General features: G+C 40.1%; 1 protein-coding gene across 2 annotated transcripts in view; it reads right to left on the bottom strand.

Moving 5' to 3' along the window:
* The window catches only part of ZNF512 (zinc finger protein 512), a 35,365-nt gene extending 8,603 nt beyond the window's left edge, over positions 1 to 26,762 (bottom strand). The window contains exons 1-10 of one of the 2 annotated variants that reach the window (XM_082672537.1): positions 26,655 to 26,762; positions 26,075 to 26,133; positions 15,701 to 15,888; positions 14,797 to 14,892; positions 14,109 to 14,192; positions 13,327 to 13,451; positions 12,702 to 12,788; positions 12,190 to 12,288; positions 11,432 to 11,599; positions 8,339 to 8,533 (exon numbers count right to left, since the gene is read on the bottom strand). In XM_082672537.1, the coding sequence (XP_082528663.1) occupies positions 8,339 to 8,533; positions 11,432 to 11,599; positions 12,190 to 12,288; positions 12,702 to 12,788; positions 13,327 to 13,451; positions 14,109 to 14,192; positions 14,797 to 14,892; positions 15,701 to 15,888; positions 26,075 to 26,133; positions 26,655 to 26,684 (1,131 nt within the window). In that variant the 5' untranslated portion in view covers positions 26,685 to 26,762. The remainder of the gene's footprint in view (positions 1 to 8,338; positions 8,534 to 11,431; positions 11,600 to 12,189; positions 12,289 to 12,701; positions 12,789 to 13,326; positions 13,452 to 14,108; positions 14,193 to 14,796; positions 14,893 to 15,700; positions 15,889 to 26,074; positions 26,134 to 26,654) is intronic. The other variant, XM_082672536.1, reaches the window with a different exon arrangement.
* Positions 26,763 to 27,152: the final 390 nt, after the last annotated feature.

Here is a 27,152-nt window from a genome sequence, read left to right as displayed (position 1 = left end):
TCATATTTTCTATTTCTTCCTGATTCAGTCTTGGGAGATTGGATGTTTCCAGGAATTTATCCATTTCTTCTAGGTTGTCCTTTTTATTGGCATATACTGTAATTATTCATAGTAGTCTCTTATGATCATTTGTATTTCTCTGTTGTTAGTGGTAACCTTTCCTTTTTCCTTTTATTTATTTGGTCACTCTCTTTTTTCTTGATGAGTGTGGCTAAAGGTTTATCAGTTTTTTTTAACTTTTCATAGAACCAGCTTTTAGTTTCATTGATGTTTCCTTTTTATTTATTTATTTTTTAGTGTCTATTTCATTTACTTCTGTTCTGATTTTTATTCTTTCTTTCCTTCTACTAACTTTGGGTTTTGCTTGTTCTTCTTTTTCTAGTTCCTTTAGGTATAAGGTTAGGTTGTTTATTTGGGATTTTTCTTGTTTCCTGGGGTAGGCTTGTATCATTAGAATTTAGCAGTTCCCTCTAAGAACTGCTTTTGCTGCATCCCATAGATTTTGAATTATTGTGTTTCCATTTTCATTCATCTCCAGATATTTTTCAGTTTCCTCTGATTTCTTTAGTGACCCACTGGTTGCTGAGTAGCATATCGCTTAGCCTCCATGTGTCATACCCTTCTGGTTGGAAAAGATGCTTGATACGATTTCAATCTTCTTAAATTGAGACTTGTTCTGTGGCCTAGCGTGTGGTCTATCCTGGAGAATGTTCCATGTGCACTTGAAAATAATGTGTATTCTGCTTTTGGATGGAATGTTATATATATAAAACATATAAAGTCCATCTGGTCTAATGTGTCATTTAATGCCAGTGTTTCCTTATTGACTTTCTGTCTGGATGATCTGTCTATTGATGTAAATGGGGTGTTAAAGTCCCATACTAATATTGTGTTATTGTCGATTTCTACCCCTCCCTTTTTTTTTCTGCCATACCACACGGCATGTGGGATCTTAGTTTCCCAACCAGGGATTGAACCCACATCCCCTTCACTGGGAGCGCAGAGTCTTAACCACTGGACCACCAGGGAAGTCCCTCTCCCTTTTTGTTTGTTAACATTTGCTTTATGTATTTAGGAGCTCCTACGTTGAGTGCATATATATTTACAACTGTTATATCTTCTTTTTGGATTGATCCCTTTATCATTATGTAATGTCCTTTGTCTCTTGTTATGGTCTTTAAGACCTATTTTATCTGATATCAATATCTGATCTATTTTATCTGATATAAATATAAATATTTTATCTGATAAAAATATATTTATCTGATATAAATATAAATATCAGATATAAATATCTGATATAAATATTTTATCTGATATAAATATGGATTGATCCCTTTATCATTATGTAATGTCCTTTGTCTCTTGTTACGGTCTTTAAGACCTATTTTATCTGATATAAATATTTTATCTGATATAAATATAAATACCCCACCTTTCTTTTTGTTTCCATTTGCATGGAATACCTTTTTTCACCCCCTCACTTTCAGTCAGTCAGATCTGAAGTGAGTCTCTTTTAGACAGCATGTATACATGTTTTGTTTTTGTGTCCATTCAGCTACTCTATGTCTTTTGATTGGAGTACTTAGTCCATTTACGTCTAAAGTAATTATTGATAGTTATGTACTTATGGCCATTTAGGTAACTGTTCTCTGGGTATTTGTTGCTGTTTTTTGTTCCTTTTTCTTCTTTTGCTCTTTCCTTGTAATTTGATAACTATCTTTAGTGATAGTTTTGGACTCCTTTCTCTTTTTTCTATTGCAGATTTTTGGTTTGTGGTTACCATAAGGTTTACATACAGCAGCCCATATATATATTTTTTTTCTTTTAAGTTGATGTTCTCTTAAGTTTGAAGGCATTCTAACAACCATGCATTTTTACTCTCTCCCTCAAATGTTTTTGACATATTTTACAGCTTTCTGTTTTGTATATCACTTATGCACATAGATGATTTTACTAGTTTGTCTTTTAACCTTCCTTCTAGCTTTATAAGTGGTTGATTTCCTATTTTTACTGTATATTTGCTTTCACCAAAGAGATTTTTTCCTTTTGTAATTTTCATATTTCTAGTTGTGGTCTTCTCTTTTTCGATTAGAGAAGTCCCTTTAACATTTCTTATAAAGCTGGTTTAGTGGTGCTGAGCTCTTGTAGCTTTTATTTATCTGTAAAACCTTTTAACTCTCCTTCAAATCTGAATGATAGCTTTACTGGGAAGAGTACTTGATTGTAGGTTTTTTCATCACTTTAAATAAATCGTGCCACCCCCTTCTGGCCTGCAGTTTCAGCTGAAAAGTCAGTTGATAGTCTTGTGGGAGTTCTCTTGTACGTATCTAGTTACTTTGCTGCTTTTAAGATCTTCTGTCTTTAATTTTTGCCATTTTAATTACAATGTGTCTTGGTGCAGACCTCTTTGGGTTCGTCTTGTTTGGGACTCTTTATGCTTCCTAGACCTGGATATGTGTTTCCTTCCCCAAGTTAGGGAAGTTTTCAGCTATTATTATTATTTTTATTTATTTATTTATTTGTGGTATGCGGGCCTCTCACTGTTGTGGCCTCTCCCGTTGCAGAGCAGAGGCTCCGGACGCGCAGGCTCAGCGGCCATGGCTCACGAGCCCAGCCACTCTGCGGCACGTGGGATCCTCCCGGACCGGGGCACGAACCCGTGTCCCCTGCATCGGCAGGCGGACTCTCAACCGCTGCACCACCAGGGAAGCCCTCAGCTATTATTTTTTCAAATAAATTCTCTGCCCCCTTTTCTCTCTCTTCCCCTTCTGGGACCCCTATAATGTGAATGTTAGTTCTCATAAACTATCTTCATTTCTTAAAATTCCTTTTTCTTTTTTCTACTCAGCTTGGGTGATTTCTACTATTTTGTCCTCCAGTTCACTCTTCTGTTCTTCTGTATCATCTAATCTACTGTTGATTCCTTCTAGTGTATTTTTTATTTCAGTTACTGTATTCTTCAGTTCTTTGGTTCTTCTTTATATTTTCTAACTCTTTGTTAAACTTCTCACTGTATTCGTCCATTCTTTTCCTGATTTCACTGAGTATCTTTATGAGCATCACCTTGAACTCTATCAGGTAGAAGGCTTATCTATTCTTTCCTTAGTTCTTCTTCCAGGATTTTGTCTTGTTCCTTTGTCTGGAACACAGTCCTCTTTCTCATTTTGCCTAATTCTCTGTGTTTATTTCCATATACTAGACCGGTCAGTTACAGTTCCCCATCTTGGAGAAGTGGCCTTATGTATGAGACATCCTGTGGCACCTAGTAGCACACTCCCCTCTGGTCACCGGAACAATACGCTCTAGGGATTTCCCCCTATGTGGGCTATGTGAGCCCTTCTTTTGTGGCGGGGCTGGCTACTGCGGGCACACTGGTAGGCGGGGCTGGCACCTGGTCTAGCTGGCTGCTAGGCCCTGACTCATGCAGTGGCTGCCAGCCCACTGGTGGGCAAGACTGGGTCCCAGTGCAGCTGACAGCAGGTCCCCAGGGGGCGCTGGGACTGGTGGTGACCTGCTGGTGGGCAGAACTGGGTCCTAGGGTGGCTGGCTACCAGGCTTGGGGGCACCCAGGGATGATGCTGGCCTGATAGTGGGTGGGACAAGTCCAGTAAGGCTGGCTGCATAGCCCAGGGGGTCCTGGGGCTGGTGCCAACCCACTGTTGGGAAGGTCCAGGTCCCAGAAAAGCTGCCTGTGCAACCTGGGGCTCTTAGTGCTGGTGCTGGCCCACTGGTGAGCAGGGCCAGGCTCTTAAGGGTGTCAGGGCTGGTGCAGGCCTGCTGGTGGGTGGGGCCAGGTCCTGTGCCCAGTGGTGGAGGGAGCTGGGTCCCAGTGTGGTAGCTGCTCAGCCTGAGCCGGTCCTGGGACTGGTGCTGACTGGCTGGTGGGTGGTGAGCCCCTGGTGCTCACAGGCTAGAGGGAGGACTCCAGCATGGCACTTGCCAGCACCGGTGTCTTCGCAGTCAAACAAGCTCCCCAAAATGGCGGCCACCAGTGACTGTTTCCCCTGGGGGAGTCACAGTTGCCTCCTGCCTCTCTGGCAGGCTCTCCAAAACCAGCAAGTGGGTCTGACTCAGGCTTCTTTCCAATTACTGTCTCTGTAATGGGTCTTGGAGTGCGTGAGGTTTTTTGGTGTGCTATCTAAGAGGACAGTCTCTGTTTCCTACAGCCCTCTGGCTCTCCTGTATGCAAGCCCTGCTGGCCTTCAAAGTCAGACATTCTGGGTGCTCATCTTCCCAGTGCAGGACCCCCAGGCTGGGGAGGAGTCAGATATGGGGCTCAGACCCCTCACAGCTTGGAGAGAACCGCTGCAGTTGTGAATATTCTTCCATTTGTGGGTCACCTATCCAGGGATATGGGTCTTGACTACCATGTCTCTGCCCCTCCTACCCATCTTGTTGTAGTTCCTTCTTTACATCTTTAGTTGTGGATATAACTGCTATTTTCTGCTAGTCTTCACCTCATCCTCAAAGATAGTTGCTTTGTAAACAGGTCTGTCCATGGGAGGAGGTGAGCTCACAGTTGTACTACTCTACCATTTTGGCTACTCCCCCATGAATGGTTTAAATTAAATAGGATGTAGGGGGAACCCAAAATGTAATAAGAGTAACACATGAACCTTATTATTACAAACGAGAAATATAATTATTACAAATGAGAAACATAATGAAAGGAGTGGGGGAGGTGGGAACCAACCTAAGAAACTTTGGAAAACAGTACTTTGACTATATATGCTAAGGCTAAAGATTAAAAAAACTATATATAAATATTAGTCTCTAGTTAGTAAATTTGTTTTTTACAGAGGTATGGGTTAACAATTCTGAAACTACTTCATGTTACAGTAGGATTGAGCAAATAAATAAATATACTGTAGACAGTGACAGCCAGGATTCTCATTACTAGAGAAAGGAGTTATAAGTAAGGAAAAAAGAAGGTGTGAATGAAACTTGTAGTGTTGGACTGGAGATGAATCATGGCTTTAAACAGACAGATATAGAATAAGTACTATTATGTGTATGTGTGCATGAATATTCATACATAAATGTCATATTTCTATCCGTCAAGAGGACCCAGAAGCAATGACATCCCAGTAGGAATGAGTACACCTAGCACTCAAATCTTTGTTTCTAAATATATTCTCCAATAAAAGAAAGTAGGATTCCTTAGAGGAACAGTTGGTTCCAGGGCTGGGGCAAGAAAAATACAAGATGCACCTACAGTATCTCATGGTGTCAGAGAATTAAAAAGTGCTCAAAAAGTGATAGGGACATGCTGAAACGACACAGGAGCCCACTTGAAAGAGCCCTTGATGGCCAAATCTGGGACAATTTGAGCAGCAAAATAATAATAGCATTGGATTATAACCCTAGAATAAAGTAAGTATCCATGACTCCATACTTACATAAATAAATTAATAGAAGAAAAAGATCTTTCTCACAGGAGAATTCCAATTAACATTGAATAAGAAATGATGGAAACAGAAAATCATCATTAGACTAAAACACAATAGAAATAATTGTTGCAGGCAAGAATCACTGATGGATGCTAAAGTAGGCAGAAGCATAATAAGGCAGATTAGTTGAATGTCTCAATCTCCACACAAAATATTTATTAATTTACAAAGGGGAAAACTGTAATTTTGCCATGGATAAAACTGGACACCTAATCAAGTGACCAAGGTTACTATCATCAGTAAAAAGATACATATACCTCCTAATATGGTCCACTGTGAAGGGCCAACATTGCTTTGAAGGCATTTTTGCCAAAAACATAAAACCTTCAATCTAATCTTGAGAAAATACCAGACACACCCACATTAGGGATATTCTACAAAATAACCAGATAGTCTCTTCAAAAGTGTCAAGGGCACAAAAGACAAAGAACGTCCAAAGAACTGTAACAGATTAGAGGAGACTAAGGAGACACAGTAAACAAAATTAAATGTGGAATCCTGATGGGATGCTGATGGGATCCTGTTATACTTACATGTAAAATGTTGGCATTAGAGGAAGCTGGGTAAAGAGCACATGGAAACTCTGTACTAATTTTGCAATTATTTTGTAAGTCTAAAATTATTTCAAAATATAAAGGTTTTTTAAAAAGGAATATATATTCGTAAAACAGTAAGAAATATATATTGGTCTCTGCGCCCTAGATCCTGCTAATACTTAGTCTTTGACCCTGGTACTTGACACAGAGCTCCTAAAATTTGTAATTCCCTCAGTTATAGGAATATCTGACACAGAGGTCCTAAATCTCTTGGAATTTCCTGGGTGACAGAAGCATCTTTTGTTCTAATGAGTTGACTCTTGGTGGACTCCTAGAAGGAGGGTGGTCACCAGAAAGACAAAGCAATGATTAGAAGTTTGGAACTTTCAGGCCCACCTCCCATTCTCTGGCAAGAAGAGAGGGTATGAAAATGGAGTTAATAATCAATTATGCGTATGCGATGAACCCTCCATAAAAATCCCCAAATAACAGGGTTCAGAGAACTTCTGGGTTGGTGAACATATCTATGTGCCAGGAGAGTGACACACCCCCAACTCCACAGGACAAGAGCTCTGATGCTCAGGACTCTTCCAGACCTCACCTTATGTATCTCTTCATCTGGTTGTTCATGTGTACCCTTCATTACATCCTTTATAATAAACCAGTAAACGTGTTTCCCTGAGTTCTGTGAATCATTTGAGCAAATTATCAAACCTAAGCAAGGGGTCATGGGAACCCCAATTTATAGCCAATCCATCAGAGTACAAGTTGACAACCTGGGACTTATGACTGGAATCTGAAGTTGAAGCAGTCTTGTGGGATTGAGCCCTTAACTTATATGATCTGATATTAACTCCAAGTAGATAGTGTCAGACTATATTAAATTGTAGGATACCCAGCTGGTGTTGGAGAATTGGCCAGTGTGGGAAAACCCCACACATCTGGTATCAGAAGTGTTGTGAGTGTGTAGTAGTGTGAGAGTAAAGGAAAACACAGGAGGTTTTCCTAATCAAATTGCTTGTGTTTGCATCAAGAAACACCAGAAGGACACACAAGAAACTAGTAAGAATGGTTAATCATAGATACAGGAGAGGAAAAAGACAAATGAGAGTGAGATATCTCAATGTTTGTCATCATTTTGACTTTTGAACCACAATCCAAAAAATTAAGTTTTTATGTTAAAAAAAAAAATTATGCCTTAAAACCCATACACGGTCAAAATATAAAACTGTTTGATGATTTTGAGAAAGTATCTGCTAGGTAACAATACCAAAACTTATCAGTGAGCTAACAAATTCTCTAACGCATACCATGCAAAATGAAAGCAACTGGACTGCAATATCACAAGATATATATCACTGTGCAAAATTCACATCTAAACTGAATTTAGATAACCATGTACTTTAGCCTGTGGCAGGAAAAAAGTGGCAATAAGTCTGAAACAAGAAAGGATGTTCTGATATTGAAAAATAGGATCCAACTTCTTGGACACCAGTAGGACTGATTTTTAGACCAAATAAGAAAAAGTGTTAATTTCTAGATTTGACCTATTTTCTTATAATACATAACATTCCTCTCACATGGGTCAAAGCACCAGGCCAAATCTAAACTATTCTTCTTGACACCCTGGAGAGTAACAGACCCTTAACTCTGATCTTAGTCCTTACTGTATAGCCCTCCAACCCCTTCCCATGACTACTCCACTGTCATATACTCCTTGTCTCCTCTTGGCCAAATAGGGCTCCTTCCCTCTATGATCTGTTTATTCTAAACCAAAGGCTTCCAAGATGGGCTCTGCACCCCTCAGAAGTGCATCTGGGGCCATGGAGGGGAATGATAAAAGTATCAAGGAGAAGGCTAAGTAGACAAGCCTTTGGGCTCACTACCCCTAGTTACTCAGAGCAACTCCATTTTTAGTTATTTTATATACTGGTGTTTTGCATAAGCTTTTATTATTTGGAAAAAAAAGTAGGTGGGGAAAGGGGTTCTACTGCTATAAAAACAAACTGAAAACACCTACCTAAACTAAATATTAAACTACTACATATGAACTAACAAAGTGGAAATATACTGGGCAAAGACCAAACAAAAAAGTGACCTGGGAAGTCAGGTTCACCATGGAAGTAGCCTAAAATTAAGAGGGCTCCTTAAAGAACTTCTGAAAAGACTGTCACTCTAGGACCTACATGAATCCAAACACTGAAGCTGGATCAGATATACTCCATCTCCAAGGATAAAGGAGCAAAATATTGTCTATCATGTACTCACTCAAGTGTGTTTACTTTTCTGTATGTGGTAAGCCCAGTATCAGACATAATGGTTCAAAATTACTACTACTTTCTGCCTCACCTTCCGATCATCAGGCACCAGATCCTGAAGCACCTTTCTCTTAGGCCACTCCTTGGCCAGTTCAGCAGAGGCCAGCTCCTGCAGGTGGTATACAGCTATCTTGGCAGAACGCCTCTGAACTCGGCCCCCACTCTTTGCCTCCAAGCTCATGTCCTTCAAGCACTCTGGCTGTCCTGACTCTGGAAAGAAGGATATCTGCAAGAATAAGACACAGTAAAACACAGGCCTGAGAAATGGCTTCCATCAGATCCAGTGATTAAAGGCTGTCCTTCCTGCTCTCATATCGAAAGAGCTATTAAAAAAAAAAAAAAAAGGAAGAAAAGAAAGCTACTTACTAGCTTGCTAACCGCTAGTATAAAGCTCTACCATCTTAATGCATATTTTACTGGTAAAAAGCTTCTTAGCAGGATAAAATCTGTTGTGTTGGAATAAGTGCAAGTGGTTAAAAGTCAAGATATACCCATATACAAAGAAATAAACATCAACCCATATACAAAAATTAATTCAAAATGGATCATAGCCATAAATGTAAACCATAAAAGTATAAAAATTCTAGAAGAAACCTAGGGAGAACGTTTTGTGATCCTGGGCATGATGGTTTTTTGATGTGTCAACTTGGTGAGGCTACCGTCATCAGTTAATCAACCAAACATTAATCTAGATGCTGATGTGAAGATATTCTTATAAATCTAATATATGTCCATAATCAGTTGACTTTAAGTAGGAGAGGTGTGACAGAAAAAAGAGGCAGGAGACATTTCAAGCATGAGAGAGACTCAATACTGTTGCTGACTCGAAGATAAATGGACCATGAGCCAGGGACTGCAGGTAGCCTTTAGAAGTTGAGCACATCTCCCAGCAAACACGGAAATGAGGTCCTATGCCTGAATGGAACTGAATTCTTGAACCATCTTAATAAGCCTGGAAACAGATCGTCTCTTCGAGCCTCCAGAAAGGAACAGCCCTACCGACACTTTGATTCCAGTCTTGTGAGGCTCTATACAGTGGAACCAGCTGAGCCATGCTGTAACCTGGACTTCTGGCCTAATAAACTGTGAGATAATACAGTTGTGTTGTTTAAGCCATTAATTTTATGGTGATTGTTATAATGCAGCAAAAGAAAATTATACACTGGATTGGGCAAAGATATCTTAGATACAACAACAAAAGCATTATCCATAAAAGGAAAAAAAAGATAAACTGAACTTTATGAAAATTAAGAATTCTGCCCTTTGAAAAACACTATAAAAAATGCAAAGACAAGCTACAGACTGGGAGAAAATATCTGCAAAACATGTATCTGCTAAAACACTCGTGTCCAGGGACTTCCCTGTTGGTCCAGTGGTTAAGACTCTGCGCTCCCAATGCAAGGGGCACAGGTTTGATCCCCAGTCGGGGAATTCAGATGCTGCATTCTGCACAGTGCAGCAAAAAATAATAATAAAAAAATAAATAAAAGATATGGGAACACATGTATATGTATAACTGATTCACTTTGTTATAAAGCAGAAACTAACACACCACTGTAAAGCAATTATACTCTAATAAAGATGTGAAAAAAAAAAGGGCTTCCCTGGTGGCGCAGTGGTTGAGAGTCCGCCTGCCGATGCAGGGGATGTGGGTTTGTGCCCCAGTCCGGGAAGATCCCACATGCCACGGAGCGGCTGGGCCCGTGAGCCATGGCTGCTAAGCCCGCGCGTCCGGAGCCTGTGCTCCATGATGGGAGAGGCCACAACAGTGAGAGGCCCGCGTACCGCCAAAAAAAAAAAAAAAAAAAAAAAAAAAAAGACTTGTGTCCAGAATATGTAAAAAACTCAAAATATATTTAAAACGTAATAGCAAGACAACAAAAACTGCAACAATAAAATGAACACAGGATTTCAACAGACACTTCACTAAAGAAGAAACTTCATTAAAGACTGACATTGCCAATAAGCAGATGAAAAGATGGTCAATATCATTAGTCATTAGGGAAATGCAAATTTAAACGGCAGTAAAATACTGCTACATACCTATTAGAATGGATTTTAAAAATGAACATGACAAGGGCAAGTGCTGATAAAGACGCAAAGCTCCTGGAATTCCCATGCTTTGCTGGTGAGAATGCAAAATGGCACAGCCACTTAGGAAAACGGCTTGGCAGTTTCTCACAAAGTTACACATACACTTATCATATGACCTAACAGTCCTATTCCTAAGTATTTACCCAAGAGAAATCAAAACTTATTTTCACACAAAAACCTTTATGTAAATGTTTATAGCAGCTTATTCAAAACTGCCCCAAACTAGAAATGACTCAAATGCTCTTCAACTGGTGAATGGATAAATTGTGAAATATCCATACAGTGGAATCCTAGACAGAAACAAAAAGGAATAAACTAATGATCCATGCAACACACGGATGAATCACAAATGCATTATGCTCAGTGAAGGAAGCCAGACTCAAGAGGGTATATACTGTATGAGCCCATTTATACGACATTCCAGAAAAGGCAAAACTATAGGGACAGGAGATAGATCAGTGGTTGCCAGGGGCTGGGGATGGGAAGAACAAATGACTACAAAGGGACACAGAAGAATCTGGGGGGCATGATCAAATTGTTCTGTATCTTGATCATGGTGGTAATTACATGACTGTATGTTTTTGTCAAAACTCATAACTGTATACTAAAAAGAATGAATATTAATTACCATATGTAAGTTATATCTTGAAACTTAACGCTAAAAAAGAAAAAACGAGGTGGGGGAGCCTAGAAATGTAATCAGGAAAAGAAAAATTCAAGACAAAAAAACTGGAATAGAGGGATCGGCTGGATAGAATCCCACAAAATTTCTCACTTAGGGAGAATGCCTTAAGCTTTAAAAATATAGTAATGAGTTTACTTCTGCCCAGACTATACAATGAACTTTGATTTCTTTAACCTAATAATGATCAGACAGGAGAGCACAAAAGAACAAGGAAGAGAGAGAACAAAAACATTCAGATTAAAAGGGACTACAAATGAGGAACCAAGGATGTAGGAAAGATGCAGGGGCAAGCAGTCACCGCAGAACAGATCCCCAAACAGGGTCTGGAAAGCAATCAGTACTCACAGGCCCATGCTCTGACCTCAGATGATACGCAAGTCCAGCCTTCGATCTATATGGCTTTCCACAGTGGTGACATTTCAGGGTCATCTTCTCCAGCTCTGCAGCCCCTTTGCCACATTTTCTGACATGATACAGATATCCCATGATGCTGGTGAAGCTACTAGAGCAACTCTGAACAAAGGAGAGAGGCCTATATTATAATCTTACATATTTTTATATGATTTCTAAACTTCTAAACGGCCACATCATACAAACAGACGCTCTGATATCACTAGACCCTCTCCAGCATTTCCCATTCGCACAACTCTTCCTTGTCCCTGGCCCAACTGCTGTCCTATCTACCACCAAGTATGATATTCAATCAACTTAGTCAGCAATCAGTAAACTAAAACTGTATACCTCGTCTGTGTCACAGCTTCCTCCTTGGTCTATGATCCAACTCCACCCCAATATCAAACAGCCAGCAATATCAAAGTTCCTCACATGAGGTTACTACAATCCTCTTTATCACACTAAAGAAAGGATGACAAAGAAACTCCTTCAAACAAAGGGAAAAGGGAGAACAAATTTCTGGAGATGAGAAAGAAAATAAAGAACTGTTAATGAATTCAGGAGACCCTGAAAAACAGAAGTTGCTCTTATGCTGGAAGATGACACAAAACCAGGTCTGTAAGGGAGAAGTAGGAGACATGGAAGCAAGTAACAGAAAGACATTGACCTGAGGCTCCAGGCAGAAGGAGTTGCTGTCTTTGGGCTCTTACCTCACGCATGCACCTCAGCTTTCCCAGTCTCTTGAGAACTGTTCGGAGACGTTCCCTCTCACTTGGCTCATCTATTTCATCTCCAGCCTTCAAGATGGGCTAGAAAGCAAGAGAAGCAGACAGGCAAATGACTCATGGACAAGACAGATACAGAAAAGAAATTCTATCATAGGAGAATCAAGGACTGGACTAGTACCTAAGCTGATGCCCATGAAATCTAAGTTATCTGACTCCTGGCTTTCTCCATCTTCTCCTAAACAGTGAAGTGAATGTAAAGGAACTAAGAGTTCAAAGCCTCTACCTCCCAGGATATGAACCTTTGGGCTAACCTAAACACAAATACCTATGTATCCACATTTCATTGTGTGTAACTCTTCTATCTAAAGGGTATTCTTACTTAACATCCCATGAAGTCCCAGAGCCTTAGCCATCTCCACTGATTTATCTACATTCATCCAAGTAAAGGCATCCAAATACCACATAGGCTCACACAGCACAGAACACACTCTTACCAAGCTATTATGATTTGCCATGACATGATACTTCATCCCTGCCAGTGAACGAAGTTGTTTCCCACAATGATGACAAGTGAACATTTCCTACAAGGAAAAAACACTGCTCAGGATCAGGCTGTTCAACAGAGAAACAGAATGTCACAAAGTCCTATTCAACTGCTCTGGTCTGTATCTCCTTTATTTCCCAAATTCTATAATAGTCAATGAATCTCAAAATCCCAAAAGCTCACTGTCATGTCCTCAAGGGCAAAGAGGTAAAGGCTATTCATTTTCAAAATAATAAGAACTACCATTTACTGAGTGCCAGTATTTGCCAAGTAATGGGGTAGGCACTTAGCATGTAATATTTCTTTTTTTATCCTCTCATGGACTACACAAGGTAGTAACTATCTCTACTTTATAAATGAGAAAACTGAGGTCCACACATAAAAAGCTAAATGACACAACTAGTAAGTACCTGAATGAAGATTCAAACCCAAGTCTGTCAGACTCCAGAGTCTGTTTTCTCTATGACACAATGCTGCCTCTTCTCCACAATAATCAGCATATCCAACACAGTGCCAGAGGTTTAAAGTTTGGGTAAAAAGTCATAACAGTTATGAAATGCCACAAAATATCTAACCTGTTTGCAGTTTTCCATGTGTTTCTTTAAGCCCTCTATGGTCTTTCTCCCCACTGCCTGGCAGGTAGGACAGGAGACACTGCCTTTATCCACAATTTCTAAGTACCACTGCTCCTCTAAACTGCCTACAAAGGAGAGAAAGGAACACTTACAATTTGCAGTATTCTCCAGAAACAAAAAGCACAATCCCAGATTTTAGGAAAAGTATCATAAAGTGGCTTTTCCTCTTCCTGGGGGAAAGACTCTTGCTATATATAACTTCTAGAAATAATTTTTTTCAGACAGTGAAGAGTTTCTGAAACTCCTACTCAATTCCCCACGATCAAAACCATCCAACAACCACTCCAAAGCCCAGTGGCTTAAAGAAATGAGCAATAATTTTTTTCCAGTTTTACTGACATATAACTGTCAATGGGTAATATTTTTCATAGTAGCATATAAGAATGGGATACTGAGATATATAACAATCAGTTTGCTAAGTGTTTCCTATGTGCCTGAGACTTTGTTAAATGTTTTTATCCCATTTAATTTTCACAACAATTCTGACTGCCTTTATTATTCCTATTTAGAGACAAGGAAACTGAAGTTTGCAGAAATTAAGAGGCAGGTCAAAAAATTAATGAAGAGCCAAAACTTGAACAAACATGACTGACCTCCAAAGCCATGCGCTTAATAAGCGCCTCCCTAAAAAAATGCTTTGGTACATCATTCCTTTACCAACAACAACAAAAAAGACAGAATGAGAGAACTAGATCTCAAAAAGCTTCCAACAGAAAGCATACCTGCTGCATAAGCTGGTGGTTCCTTCCGAATACGACGAGCCTGGGCTTTGGGATTAGGCTGAGTTTTAGGCCGTTGCTTCCTCCCTGACGCAAGACAGAAACTTGAAGCCCAACACATCACCTTTTCTGACCCCTCTCTAGCACCAAAATCTCTTTCCTCTTCTTCTCAACACCCTAGGCCCCACTCCCTCAACCAAATGACTCCCTTAAGTCATGACAGAAGAAAACGGTAAAATAAGGCAGGATGGGGGGACTTCCCTGGTGGTCCAGTGGTTAAGACTCCGTGCTCCCAATGCAAGGGGCCTGGGTTCAATCGCTGGTCAGGGAACTAAGATCCCACATACCGCAACTAAGCCTACACGCTGCAACTAGAGAGCCCGCACGCTACAACTACTGAGCCTGCGAGCTCTAGAGCCCGTGAGCCTCAACCAGAGAAGCCCATGCGCCACAACTAGAGAGCCCACACGCTACAACTAGAGAAGCCCGTGCGCCGCAACGAAGATCCAGCGTAGCCAAAATTTAAAAAAAAGCAAAAAAACAAAGGCAGGATGGAGGCCATTCCTTGCCAAAAAATTCAAAGGGCTCAAAAGTGCTTAAGGGCCAAAACCTAAGGTCCCTCTCCCTTTCACCTTCAGAGAATAAAGCCCAGGCACACAGTGAAAAAGAATTAATAAAGTTACTCCCTTACCATAAAGCTTATGCTTCTTCTGAGGAAATTCTCGATAGTCTTCATCTTCTTCCTGCCTGGGTTTCCTTTTTCCTTTGGCTGATACTCCACCTGACCCTGAAATAACATAAGAAAACAAAACAAAATTTCAGTATGGTTTATATGAGAACATCTACGCCCATCTTCAAATCATCAATCACAAGACCACCAAAGAGAAAGATTATCAGCAAGCACAGGTCTTAGAGAAGTGTTTGTAACATTTTTAGGGAAGTTGGTATAATTTTTCATTAACTGACTCAATCTCCCCTTTTCCTTTTGTACTGTTCTCCATCCCAAGTGATCAACTGTTCCCTATGAAAAATAAGATCCTTCAGGCAGTGTGATTTGTTTGATCCTGATTTGAGGCTAACTGTTCAAGATAAAGGGCTACTAAGAACCCTTCAGACTATAACCACTAATAAATTCCACTTAGAATAATCCTTACACTAGCGCCTAAACCCTCAACAGAGGATCAAACTAGAACAACGGGAAAGAAAGTTCAATTCGTATGAAGAGGAAAGGCTATACCATATAACCTAGAGGAGTAAGATCAGCAGAATTTCACTCAGTAAAACAGAGGGACAGTTCATGAAGCTAAGAGTATATGACAGCCTAACACCTTAAAAAAAATTTCAGGGGACTTCTCTGGCGGTCCACTGGTTAGGACTTGGCGCTTTCACTGCCATGGCCCAGGTTCAATCCCTGGTTGGGGAACTAAGATCCCACAAGCCAAGTGGCATGGCCAAAAAAAATAAAAATAAAAATTCAACCACTAATAAGGAACACATATGTGGTACTTAATACTTTAAGAGCCATTTACAACAGATACCTCAAATATAACTTTAGAGAGTTCCCTGTCTTTGGAATAAGATACTGATACTGATACCTTCAACATGGGAAGTAGCAGCTGGCTTGATCCTTCTCATCTTCATCCAGTAGGCAGACTTTCGGAAGGAGGCTGGAAAATCACTCACCAGTTCACACGAAGAAGCAGATGATGAGCCGCTTAAGGAGTCATCATGAGGGATAGTGTACTGGAAACTATTATCCTTTATGGAGCACTGGGTCCTGCTACTAACAGGACACAAAGATAAATACCACAAAGGAGGGTCTGGAGTAAAGTTTCTATTACTTATATTACATCATAAGAAGATAACCAAGTTGGTTACCTGTGCAAAAAACGAAGAAGCCTGATAATAAAAACAATTTAGATTGTAATTTTCTAACAAATTAGTTGACCTAGTACAATATACATAATTATTATTATACTTCACTATAATCAGAAAGCATAAACAGTCCACGTAAATGATCATTCTATAGCCCAAGTAGGCATTCCTTCCTAAATCCATCAATGAAAAGAAAGTAGTAAAATAGGGTGTTCCATGACCCTTTAGAAGATGCCCTGGATCTGTAAGCAGGTGTGTCCAGGCCTCCCTATTCCTCTGGCAGAGGAACAGTAACCACTACACCTTGATGTCAGGGCACCCTGTCTTGCTTAGGCAACTTGATACTTAGATCCCATAGCTAAAGGAAGGGTGCTATCTTGTCTGAGTTAAGCTGGCCAGAAGTCTGGTATACGGCTGGATCCAAACTTCTAAATCTAAGACCAGTCAGTATGTAGTCAACAAACATTACTGAGTAGTGACAAAGTATCTTCTAGATAGCTCAAAGTGTGGTAGAGCAGCAGTTCTCAAAGTGGAGTCCACGGATCTCTGAGACACTCCTCTTCCAGCTAACTTAACTGTGTGAGGCCTGCCTTAGATTTATGGTTTAGAAATGTCACACTCTGGATGCTGTATAAAAGATGACCCATGGAGGATGAGTGAAAGAAAGGAGAAGAGTTAGCAGTTTATTGCAATAGTACGGATAAGAGATGATGAAAGCTTGAACTTGAACTAAGGTTTCATAGTAGAGATGATAAACTGACAGATTCAAGACAACACTTTAGAGGTACAGTTGGTAACAATTACACATAGAGGTTTGTGGTAGCAGGTAGTTGGAAGTAACAAAGGTGACCATTCTTAGGAATAAATAAAAGTAAAATGTGATAGATGCCTGCCAAGGAATATTATGTAGCTGTTAGAAGCAATAAACCATTTCTACACATCTAGAGATACGAACATAACTAAAAAGCATACTGTTCAATAAAAAAAAAAAAACAGAACAAGATGTACACTACAATGTCAATTCAGTAAATTAAAAACAATTACACAAGTAAACGGCACTAGCTATTTTATGAGGACTCATAAATATTTAAGGACAAATATCAAACTTGTTAGTATGGTTGTCTCTGGGAGGAAGGGGATGGATGTGGGGATAGGGAAAACAAAAAATAACAGGAACTTACAAAGTCAGTATGCTACAAAAAGGGAAAATTGATTCTCAGCTCTGTACACGAGGTCCAATATTACAAATTTAATACAGAGATGTCCTGGTTCCGGCACAGTGGCACACACCCACTATGGCCCATTCCTCTTGCTGATTACAACTAAAAACTCTGGACCTCAAAAAGTAAACAAAAGCAGGTGGGTTGTGGAGAACAGTTAAAACTGGGAGAAGTGAGTCACATGGGGTATGTTTCCCAGTTTTTTTTTTCTCTCACATGCAGCTTTGCAACAAGGGTGGCCCCCCACTCACAGACCAGCATGGGCAGCCTAAATTCTCATAGAAACTCCATCTTTCTGGCCTTAGAAACCAGGAAAAGGGGTCTCTATAGACTAGAGAATGTGGGGGAATCATGGAGAAGAGACAGGCAAAGAAGGTGACCTCATATTTCTGTGTACAAATCCACACAAATCACAGCTTAACTTGAGCTATGTATGTGCGGAGGATACACCCAAACCAGCTTAGCAAAGACTTCGAAAGTGAAATAAGATTTAAACAAACTACACAACTCTCAGCCTAACCCCTGAGCTACTACTGTGAGACAGATCCAAACCAATGTATCAAAAGCTTGGAGAACTGAAACAAGATTTGAAAAACCTGAAAAAGCCTCAAACTAACCCCTGAGCTCTAAACCATCACAGAAAAGACTCAAAAGAATGGAACCTCAGTTCCACTGAACCAATGCCTTCAGAAAGTAGGACAGAATTTATGGTCTGAACCTAAACAGGTTACCTGCTAAAATAAAAACAGCAACAATCCCTAGAAGATCCTAAAAAGACCCATGGTCTACACAAATAACATTCACAATCTTGAGAATAAATTCCAAAATTATGCAATTCACAAAGAACCAGGAAAATGTGAGCAATTCTCAAAGGACAGATGATAAACAGATGTTGGAAGATGATGCAGATGTTGGAACTATCAAAGCCTTTAAAGCAGCTATTATAATTATGCTCCACGATAGAAAGGAAAACACTGGAAATGAAGGAAAATGTAGGAATTATCAGCAGAAAAATAGAAATCATAAAAAAGAACAAATTAATTTTAAAACTGAAAAGTAACAAATAAAATAAAAACTCACTGGATGGGCTAGTAATAGAATGGAGACAGCAGAGGAAAGAATCTATGAACTTGAAGACAGATCAATAGAAATTATCCAATCTGAAGAACAAAGAGGACAAAAGACTGAAAAACAGTCAACAGAGCCCCAACAACCTGCGGTGTCAATATCAAAGATCTAATTTAAGCATAGTTGTAATCCCAGAAGAAGAGGAAAGAGAGATTGAGGAAAATTTTTTGAAAAAAATAATGGTGGAAAAATCCCCCAAATTTAATGAAAAACTTAAATTTACAGATTTAAGGAGCTCAACAAACACTCAACAGAAAAACACACCTAGATATATCTTAATGAAACTGTTTAAAACTGAAGATTTTTTAAAAATCCAGAAACCAGCTAGAAAAAAATGACATATTATTCAAATGATTGTGAATTTCTCAACAGAAACCAAGACAGCACAACAACACCTTTAAAATCCTGAGAGAAAAGATTTATCAATCCAAAATTCCATATTCAGTGAAAATAGCCTTTAGGAATATTTCTTCAGATGAAGAAAAACTAAGAAAATTTGTTGTCAGCAGACTGCTCTATGAAAAATGCTAAGGGAAATAATTCCAGCTGAAGGAAAAATGACACCAGAGAGAAATCTGGATTTTTAAGAATGAAGAAAGAGCAAGAGAAATGGCAAACAGCCAGGTAAATATTAAAAACTCTTTAAAGCAAAATTTTAGCATTATCTGGTAAGGTTTTCAATAAATGTAGATGTAATATATATGACAGCTATAATTTAATGGTCAGCAGGTATGGGGTTAAAGGAATCTAAGGCTTCTACATTTAAGCAAAGTGGTAGTATTTTAACTCTAAGTAGATGATGAAAGGGTAGGTATATATTGTAATTCCTAGAGCAACTACTACCAAACCTCCCCCTCAAAGGAAAAAAAAAGGGAGGGGGGAGCCAGAGAGAGAGCCAAAATCAAATAGATAAATTAAAATGGCACACTAAACATTTAAATAATCCAAAAGAAGGTACAGAGGAAAAAACAGAGTAGAGAGAACAAATAATTAAACGGTAGACCTAAATCCAACCATGCAATAATTAATTAAAATGTTTACGGTCTAAATACTCCAGTTAGAAGTCAGAGATTGAGAGAGTAAATAAGAAAGCAATATCCTAGTATATGCTGCCTACAGAGGCACACTTTATTTAAATATAAAGACATATGTACATTGGAAGTAAAACGATGAAAAAATTATACCATGCCATCAGCAAACACAAGAAGGCTGGAGTGGCCATTTTAATATCAGATAAAATAGACTTCAAGACAAAGAGTATTACCAGAGATAAAAAGGGACACTTCATAATAATTAAAATGACAAATCATCAGGAAGACATAATTACTCACTGCATGTGTCTAACAATAGAGGCTCAAAGCACACAAAGCAAAACTGATAGAAAAAGAAAAGTAGACAATTCTACAATCTTACCAGAAATTTTAAGTCCTCCTCCTCTTAGGAACTGACAGACTAGACAAAAATTGAGTAAAGACACAGAAGATCTGAACTACACTATTAGCCACCTTGCTGTAGCTGACATTTATAGAACACTACATCCAACACTATGGGATATACTTTCTTTCTTTTTTTTTTTTTTTGATACACGGGCCTCTCACTGTTGTGGCCTCTCCCGTTGCGGAGCACAGGCTCCGGACGTGCAGGCTCAGTGGCCATGGCTCACTGGCCTGTGGGATCTTCCCACACCAGGGCACGAACCCATGTGCCCTGCATCGGCAGGCGGACTCTCAACCACTGCGCCACCAGGGAAGCCCTGGGATATACTTTCTTTTCAAGAGCACACTGTGCATTTACAAGACAGATCATATACTGGGCTATAAACTTTAAACCTAAAAAGATGAAAATCATACATGTGTTCTCTGACCACATCAGAATTAAATTAGAAATCAAGAATAGCAAGGTATCTAAAATAAAAAATAAATCTGGCAATTAAAGAATCCAATTCTAAATAATTCATGGGTCAAAAATGAAATCACAAAGGAAATTCAAAAATATTTTAAGTGAATAACAACAAAAATATACATATCAAAATTTGTGGGATGGAACTAAAGCAGTACTTAGAAGGAAACTTAAAACTGTAAATGCTTATGTTAGAAAAGAAGATCTAAAATCAATAAGTTAAGATTTCATCTTAACGTACCTTAAAAAGAAGAGCAAAGTAAGCCCAAAGAAATAGAAGGAAGAACATAATAAAAAGGAGAAATTCACAAATTAGGAAACAGACTTTACAGAAAATCTGGTTCTTTGAAAAGATCACAAAATTGACAACACTGTAGCTAGACTGATCAAGAAAAAAAGATACCAAAGATACCACAAATACCAATGTCAGAAATGAAAGAGGGGTTATTATTATACATCATACAGACATTAAAATAATGAGAATACTTCGAAAAACTTTATGCCAAAAAAACTGACAAATTAAGATGAACAAATTTCTTAAAAACTACAACTTACCAAACTGACATAAGAAGAAACTGGAGGCATAAAGATCAGAAGGAAAAAAGTATAACTGCCCCTACTTGCAGATTTTTTTAACAGATTTTATTCAGTTTGTTTACAAAGATAATCTCAGAAAATATATGAAATAATTACTAGAATTAAAAATGAATTGAGGGACTTCCCTGGTGGTGCACTGGTTAAGAGTGCAGGGGACACGGGTTCGATCCCTAGTGCAGGAAGATCCCACATGCCACGGAGCAACTAAACCCGTTCACTACAACTACCGAGCCTGTGCTCTAGAGCCCGCAAGCCACAACTACTGAGCTCACGTGCCACAACTACTGAAGCCCGTGTGCCCTAGAGCCAGGGCTCCGCAACAAGAGAAGCCACCACAATGAGAAGCCCACACACCACAATGAAGAGTAGCCCCTGCTCACCACAACTAGAGAAAGTCTGAGCGCAGCAACGAAGACCCAACACAGCCAAAAAATTAATTAATTAATTTTTTAAAAATGAATTTAGCAAGTGACAGGATATAAGGCTAAAATACAAAAATCAATTGTGGGACTTCCCTGGTGGTGCAGTGGTCAAGACTCCACGCTCCCAATGCAGGGGGCCCGGGTTTGATCCCTGGTCAGAGAACTAGATCCCACATGCATGCTGCAACTAAGAGTTCACATGCCACAACTAAGGAGCCCACCGGCTGCAACTAAGGAGCCCATGTGCTGCAACTAAGAAGCCTGCGAACCGCAACTAAGGAGCTCACCTGCAGCAACTAAGACCCAGCACAACCAAATAAATAAATATTTTTTTAACAAGTGTACTCTTAGCTACCAGCAACAAGCAACGAGAAGATGAACTTGTAAAAACAACAGCATTTACAATAACAAAAAACACAGGAACCTAGGAACAAATCTAGGAACCTAGAAACAAATCTAACAAAAGCCATCCAAGAATTTTACAATGAAAACTACAACTCACTGGTGAGAGAAATTGAAGAGGACCTAAATAAATGGAAAAATATAACATGCTCATAAATCAGAAAATTCAATATTGTTAAAACGGCAATTCTCCCTAAATCGACCTATAGATTCAATACATATACCAATCAATACTCCAGCATGCTTCTTTTATAGAAATAACAAACTGATTGTAGAATTTATATAAAAAGGCCAAGAAAATATAATAGCTGAAACAATCTTGAAAAAAACAACAAAGTTAGATGACTTACCTTATCTGATTTCAGGACTTACTCTAATGCTACAGTATCAAAACAGTTTAGTATTGGCAAAAAGATAGACATACACATTAATGGAAGAGAATAATGAAAGTCCAGAAACAGACCGACACCTATACATGTTCAATTGATTTTTAACAAAGCTGCCAAGGCAACTGAACAGGGAAAGGATCGTCTTTTCAACAACTGGATATACAAATGGAAAGAAATTAATATTGACCTTTATAACACACCATACATACACATTAACTCTACATGAGCCATAGACCTGAATGTAAAACCTATAAAACTTCTGGAAGAAAGCAAAGGAAAAAATCTTTGCAATTAGGGGTGGCAAAGTTTTCTTAAATAGAATACAAATAGCATGAAACATAAAAGGAAAAAATGATAAAATTTTTATTATTTTTAATGATAAATTTAAAACTTTGGCTCTTCAAAAGACACCATTAAGAAAATGAAATGCAAACCACTGACGAGGAAATATTCAAGACACATATAACAAAAGAACTGTGTTCAGAAAATATTTTTAAAAAATTAAATTATACAATTTAACAGTGAGAGAAAACACAATTTTTTTTTTTTGGGGGGGTGGCAAAAGACATCAACACACTTGACAAAAAAAGATATATGAATGGCCAATAAGCACATGAACAGATGTTTTACACCACTATTCATCAGGAAAATTCTCATTAAAACCACAATGAAACACAATTATACACCCATTAAATTAGCTAAAATTAGAGACTTACTCTCCTACACTGCTGGTAGGAATGTAAAATAATACCGCCAATTTGGAAGACTGACAATTTCTTAAAGAGTGAAACATTCTCCTGACGTCGGACCCAATCAACCTAAGATGGTAAATTCCATCTTAATAAATAAATACTGTGTTAAGTATTTATCAAAAGAAACAAAAATATTTTTCCACACAGAGACTTGCCCATGAATGTTCACAGCAGTTTTACTGTAATACCTCCACACTGAGAATAACCCAAATGTCCCTCAAGATAGATGGCTAAACAAACTATGTTATATCCATAATCGAATTCTGTTTAGCAACAAAAACTATTCTTCATTCAAAATCATTATTCTGGGCTTCCCTGGTGGCGCAGTGGTTGAGAGTCCGCCTGCTGATGCAGGGGACACAGGTTCGTGCCCCAGTCCGGGAGGATCCCACATGTCGCGGAGCGGCTGGGCCCGTGAGCCATGGCCGCTGAGCCTGCGCGTCCGGAGCCTGTGCTCCGCAACGGTAGAGGCCACAACAGTGAGAAGCCCACGTACCACAAAAAAAAAAAAAAAACAACAAAAAGAAACATTATTCTGAGTGAAACAAATCATGCAAAAAGAGGACACAATGTCTGATTTCATTTATAGAAAATCCCAGAACATGCAAACCACTGTACAGTGACAGAAAACAGGTCAGGGGGTGTCTGGGGACAGGAGTGGAGGGAGGAATGAATTGCAAAGGGACGTGAAAAAACTTTTGGGAGAGATGGAAATGTTATCTTGATTGTGGTGACAGTTTCATGGGTACTTACATATGTCAAAGATGAAGATATTGTATACATACATCTGTATATGTATACAATATACTTATTGTATAAATATATGCAGTCTATTGTACTTCAATTATACCTCAATGAAGGTATAAAAAAATTTTAGTGGGAACTGGCTGTCCTCTAGGGCTAAAACACCATCCCAAACAATGGGAACTATCTGTACTAGAAAGACTTGATAGTATCAACAGGCCATTAAGAGTCAAGTCCCATCTGACTCCTCTTAGGAAACTGTCCTCAAAGAAATTTCTTTGCTGTCAATGTAGGACTTGGATATACCGACCTCCCTGCTCATGAATAAGCACGAGTATAGTGAAAAAAAAAACAACAGTTTTAACATCTTGGGGATTAAGTCAACGTGGATAGGGAATCCCTCCCTCCAGCTCTCTTTTATTTTTAAAGGACTCAACAAAAACAATTCTCAAGTATTTTACACTACCTATCAACTCAGGGTATTTGATTATTTGTTAAAAACCAGATTGGGCTTCCCTGGTGGCGTAGTGGTTGAGAGTCCGCCTGCCAGTGCAGGGAACATGGGTTCGTGCCCCGGTCCGGGAAGATCCCACATGCCGTGGAGCGGCTGGGCCTGTGAGCCATGGCCGCTGAGTCTGCACGTCCGGACCCTGTGCCCCGCAACGGGAGAGGCCACAATTGTGAGAGGCCAGCGTACCGCAAAACAAACAAACAAACAAAAAAACCCAGATTAATCTCAAACTTCTCTTTCCATAAATATGACAAGAAAAAGCTTTTGGCTCATACAATAACTATCATAATTGTAGTTACTTTAAAATAACCTGTTGTGTGTGGTACTTTCAGTCTCAGCTTCAGATCACAAAGATGAGAAGTTTAACCTATTTTCAACTCCTTTCTGATCTACCAAGAATTTTTAAGAGCCCCTAGTTCACTCTCTAGGTGCAAATATTTAGATTTCATTAAAAAGTATTTTACATTCATCTCAGTATCCTTTGCAGCCTTTTTTTATTCTACCCAATCCTTAAATACTGATGTTTTCCACGGTTTCATCCTCTACTCTCTTCTAGTCTCATTTCTCATGGAGGATTCTCAAACTTCACAATGTCCTAGGAGTCCAGTTAAAAATAAGGATTCTGATGCCCTAACTCCAATGATTCTGATTAATAGATGAGGGCCCATTAATCTTTACATTTCTGAACAATTACCCACTTGCTATTCCATTAAATCCTTTTACCCATTCACATTCTGTTCTTTCTTCTGAAAAACAAAAACAAACAAAAAAACAAAACAAAACCCTTTTCCTTCTGGCTAACTGTATTATTCCTTGACTTCCAAGTCTGTTTAGGAGTGATTTGCTCTGGCAACCCTTCCCTTCCAAATATCACTCCCCTTCCCCAAAGGCTATACTAAATTCCTGTTTAAAAACATTTCATTAGGGGCTTCCCTGGTGGCGTAGTGGTTGAGGGTCCGCCTGCCGATACGGGGATCACGGGTTCGTGCCCCGGTCCGGGAGGATCCCGCACGCCGCGGAGCGGCTGGGCCCGTGAGCCGTGGCCGCTGCGCCTGCGCGTCCGGAGCCTGTGCTCCGCAACGGAAGAAGCCACAGCGGTGAGAGGCCCGCGTACCGCAAAAAAAAAAAAAAGAAAAAATTTCATTACACTGTATTGTGTGGATCTCCTTACCTAAATAGGTTAGTCTCTTAGTTGTATATTTTTTTTTTATTTTTTTTTATTTTTTTTTTTGCGGTACGCAGGCCTCTCACTGTTGTGGCCTCTCCCGTCGCGGAGCACAGGCTCCAGATGCGCAGGCTCAATGGCCACGGCTCACGGGCCCAGCCGCTCCGCGGCATGTGGGATCTTCCCAGACCGGGGCACGAACCCATGTCCCCTGCATCGGCAGGCGGACTCTCAACCACTGCGCCACCAGGGAAGCCTTAGTTGTGTATTTTTCATGTCTGTGTATCTAACCTACCACAGAGCTGGCACAAAGCAGATATTTAGTAAATATTGTATGAATGAATTAATCCCTTCCAATGAGTATCTCCTTAACAAGAACCTTTTTTGTATTAACAAATATGGAAAAGCTTAGCACATTCAGTAAACAATATAATAAACCAGTCTTGAAGCCAAGTAGCTTACAGTCATTTTTATCAGTCCTTCCCAAGTTCATCAATGTATTCATGAGTACATATTTGATGTCTAAAGAAATGCAGGGCTACACTTAGTCACACATTCCATTTTTATTATAATTCGTACTTTTTTTTTTTGCAAGCGAAGTTTTCCTCCTCCACACTAGGATTAGACCTGCACTGTCCAATCAGGTGGCCACTAGTCACAGGTGGCTATTTAAATTAATTAAAATACAATTTAAAATTCAGCTCCTCACTGACGTAAGCCACATTTCAAGCGCTCAACAGTTATACGTGGCTAGTGGCTACAGTACTGGACAGTGCGGATACACAACATTTTCATCATCACGGGAAGTTCTATTGGACAGCGCTGGCGACACAATTATAAATGGATCGCACAAAACCTCACTTACTTCTTAGCTCCCACGATCCTCGTGCTCCTCTGCTGCTTAAAGGATGTGGGTCCCGGGGTCTAGCAAATTGCAAGCACATGAGTAAATGCTAGGGGCCTCTGAACCTTAACCACAAAAAGACGAATCCCCCTGTGCCAAGAAATGAAGCTCTCCCGGGGCTACTCCCTCAAACGGAAGAAGGCAAAACTTTTTATGAAAAATGTGCCACCCTATCTTCCTACAGGGTCAAGGCAGGTGACAACGCTAGAGCCCTCATCTCCCCCATTCTCAAAGCCCTGTCCTAGAAAGAAGCTCTAAAAGGGAGACAGAAAGCGAGGACAACGGATATGGGAGGCATTGGGGATGTAAAAGGAATAGAGACTAACGGCAATCTGACGAGGAACTGAGTCCAAGGGGGTGGGGATCGGGCAGCAGAAGTGGGGGGAAAAACGAGGGGGCTGGTATATCTGACCTAGAAGGGTGGGGCCTGCGATGGGCTCTGATAAAACCAACTCTGAGCAGGAGACAAAAGCGAGGGACCGCGTGTGGCGGGCTCGACAGCGCTACCCCTAAAGCGTAACGGTCAAACCGAGAAACTCACGGCGGGCACTGCACCGAGTCTGGAAGACATCACTGCCTCTCCACGCCTAACAAATTCACCCAAGGGCTCCGGCCAGATCAACGCCACTTCCGCTCTCCTCTCCGCTCCCGGATGTGGAGTCGGCGCGCCGCGAGCCCCGTGCCTAACGTCTACTTCCGCCTCTCAGCTTCCGAGGGGGCTGCGGCAGGGCGAGTCACGTGACCAGCCACCCCCCCCCCCAGACACCCCCGCCCCCCACACACTTCCTCTGAGACCCCGCCCCGAGAGTGCGCCTTGGGACTCGGGAAATTGGGGCTTGGTGGTTTGAACCGCTGTTTGGCCTCGGAGTCCGTCCGTCTCGTTCCCTCCGTCTGCACTACCTCTCTTGCCCCTCCACGACCCCGTGCTCCACCGGGCACGACGAGTGGTCTTTCTAGGTGCACAGGAAGGTCAATTATTACCCGTTTATTTATCTTAGGGAAATGACAGAGCCATTCCCGCCTTCCCTCCCTCCCTCCC

The sequence above is a fragment of the Grampus griseus genome (assembly GCF_964374135.1).
Source record: "Grampus griseus genome assembly, chromosome: 15".
Taxonomy (NCBI): domain Eukaryota; kingdom Metazoa; phylum Chordata; class Mammalia; order Artiodactyla; family Delphinidae; genus Grampus; species Grampus griseus.
Note: the sequence above shows the minus strand (reverse complement) of the source record. Positions and strands in the feature narration are given on the sequence as shown.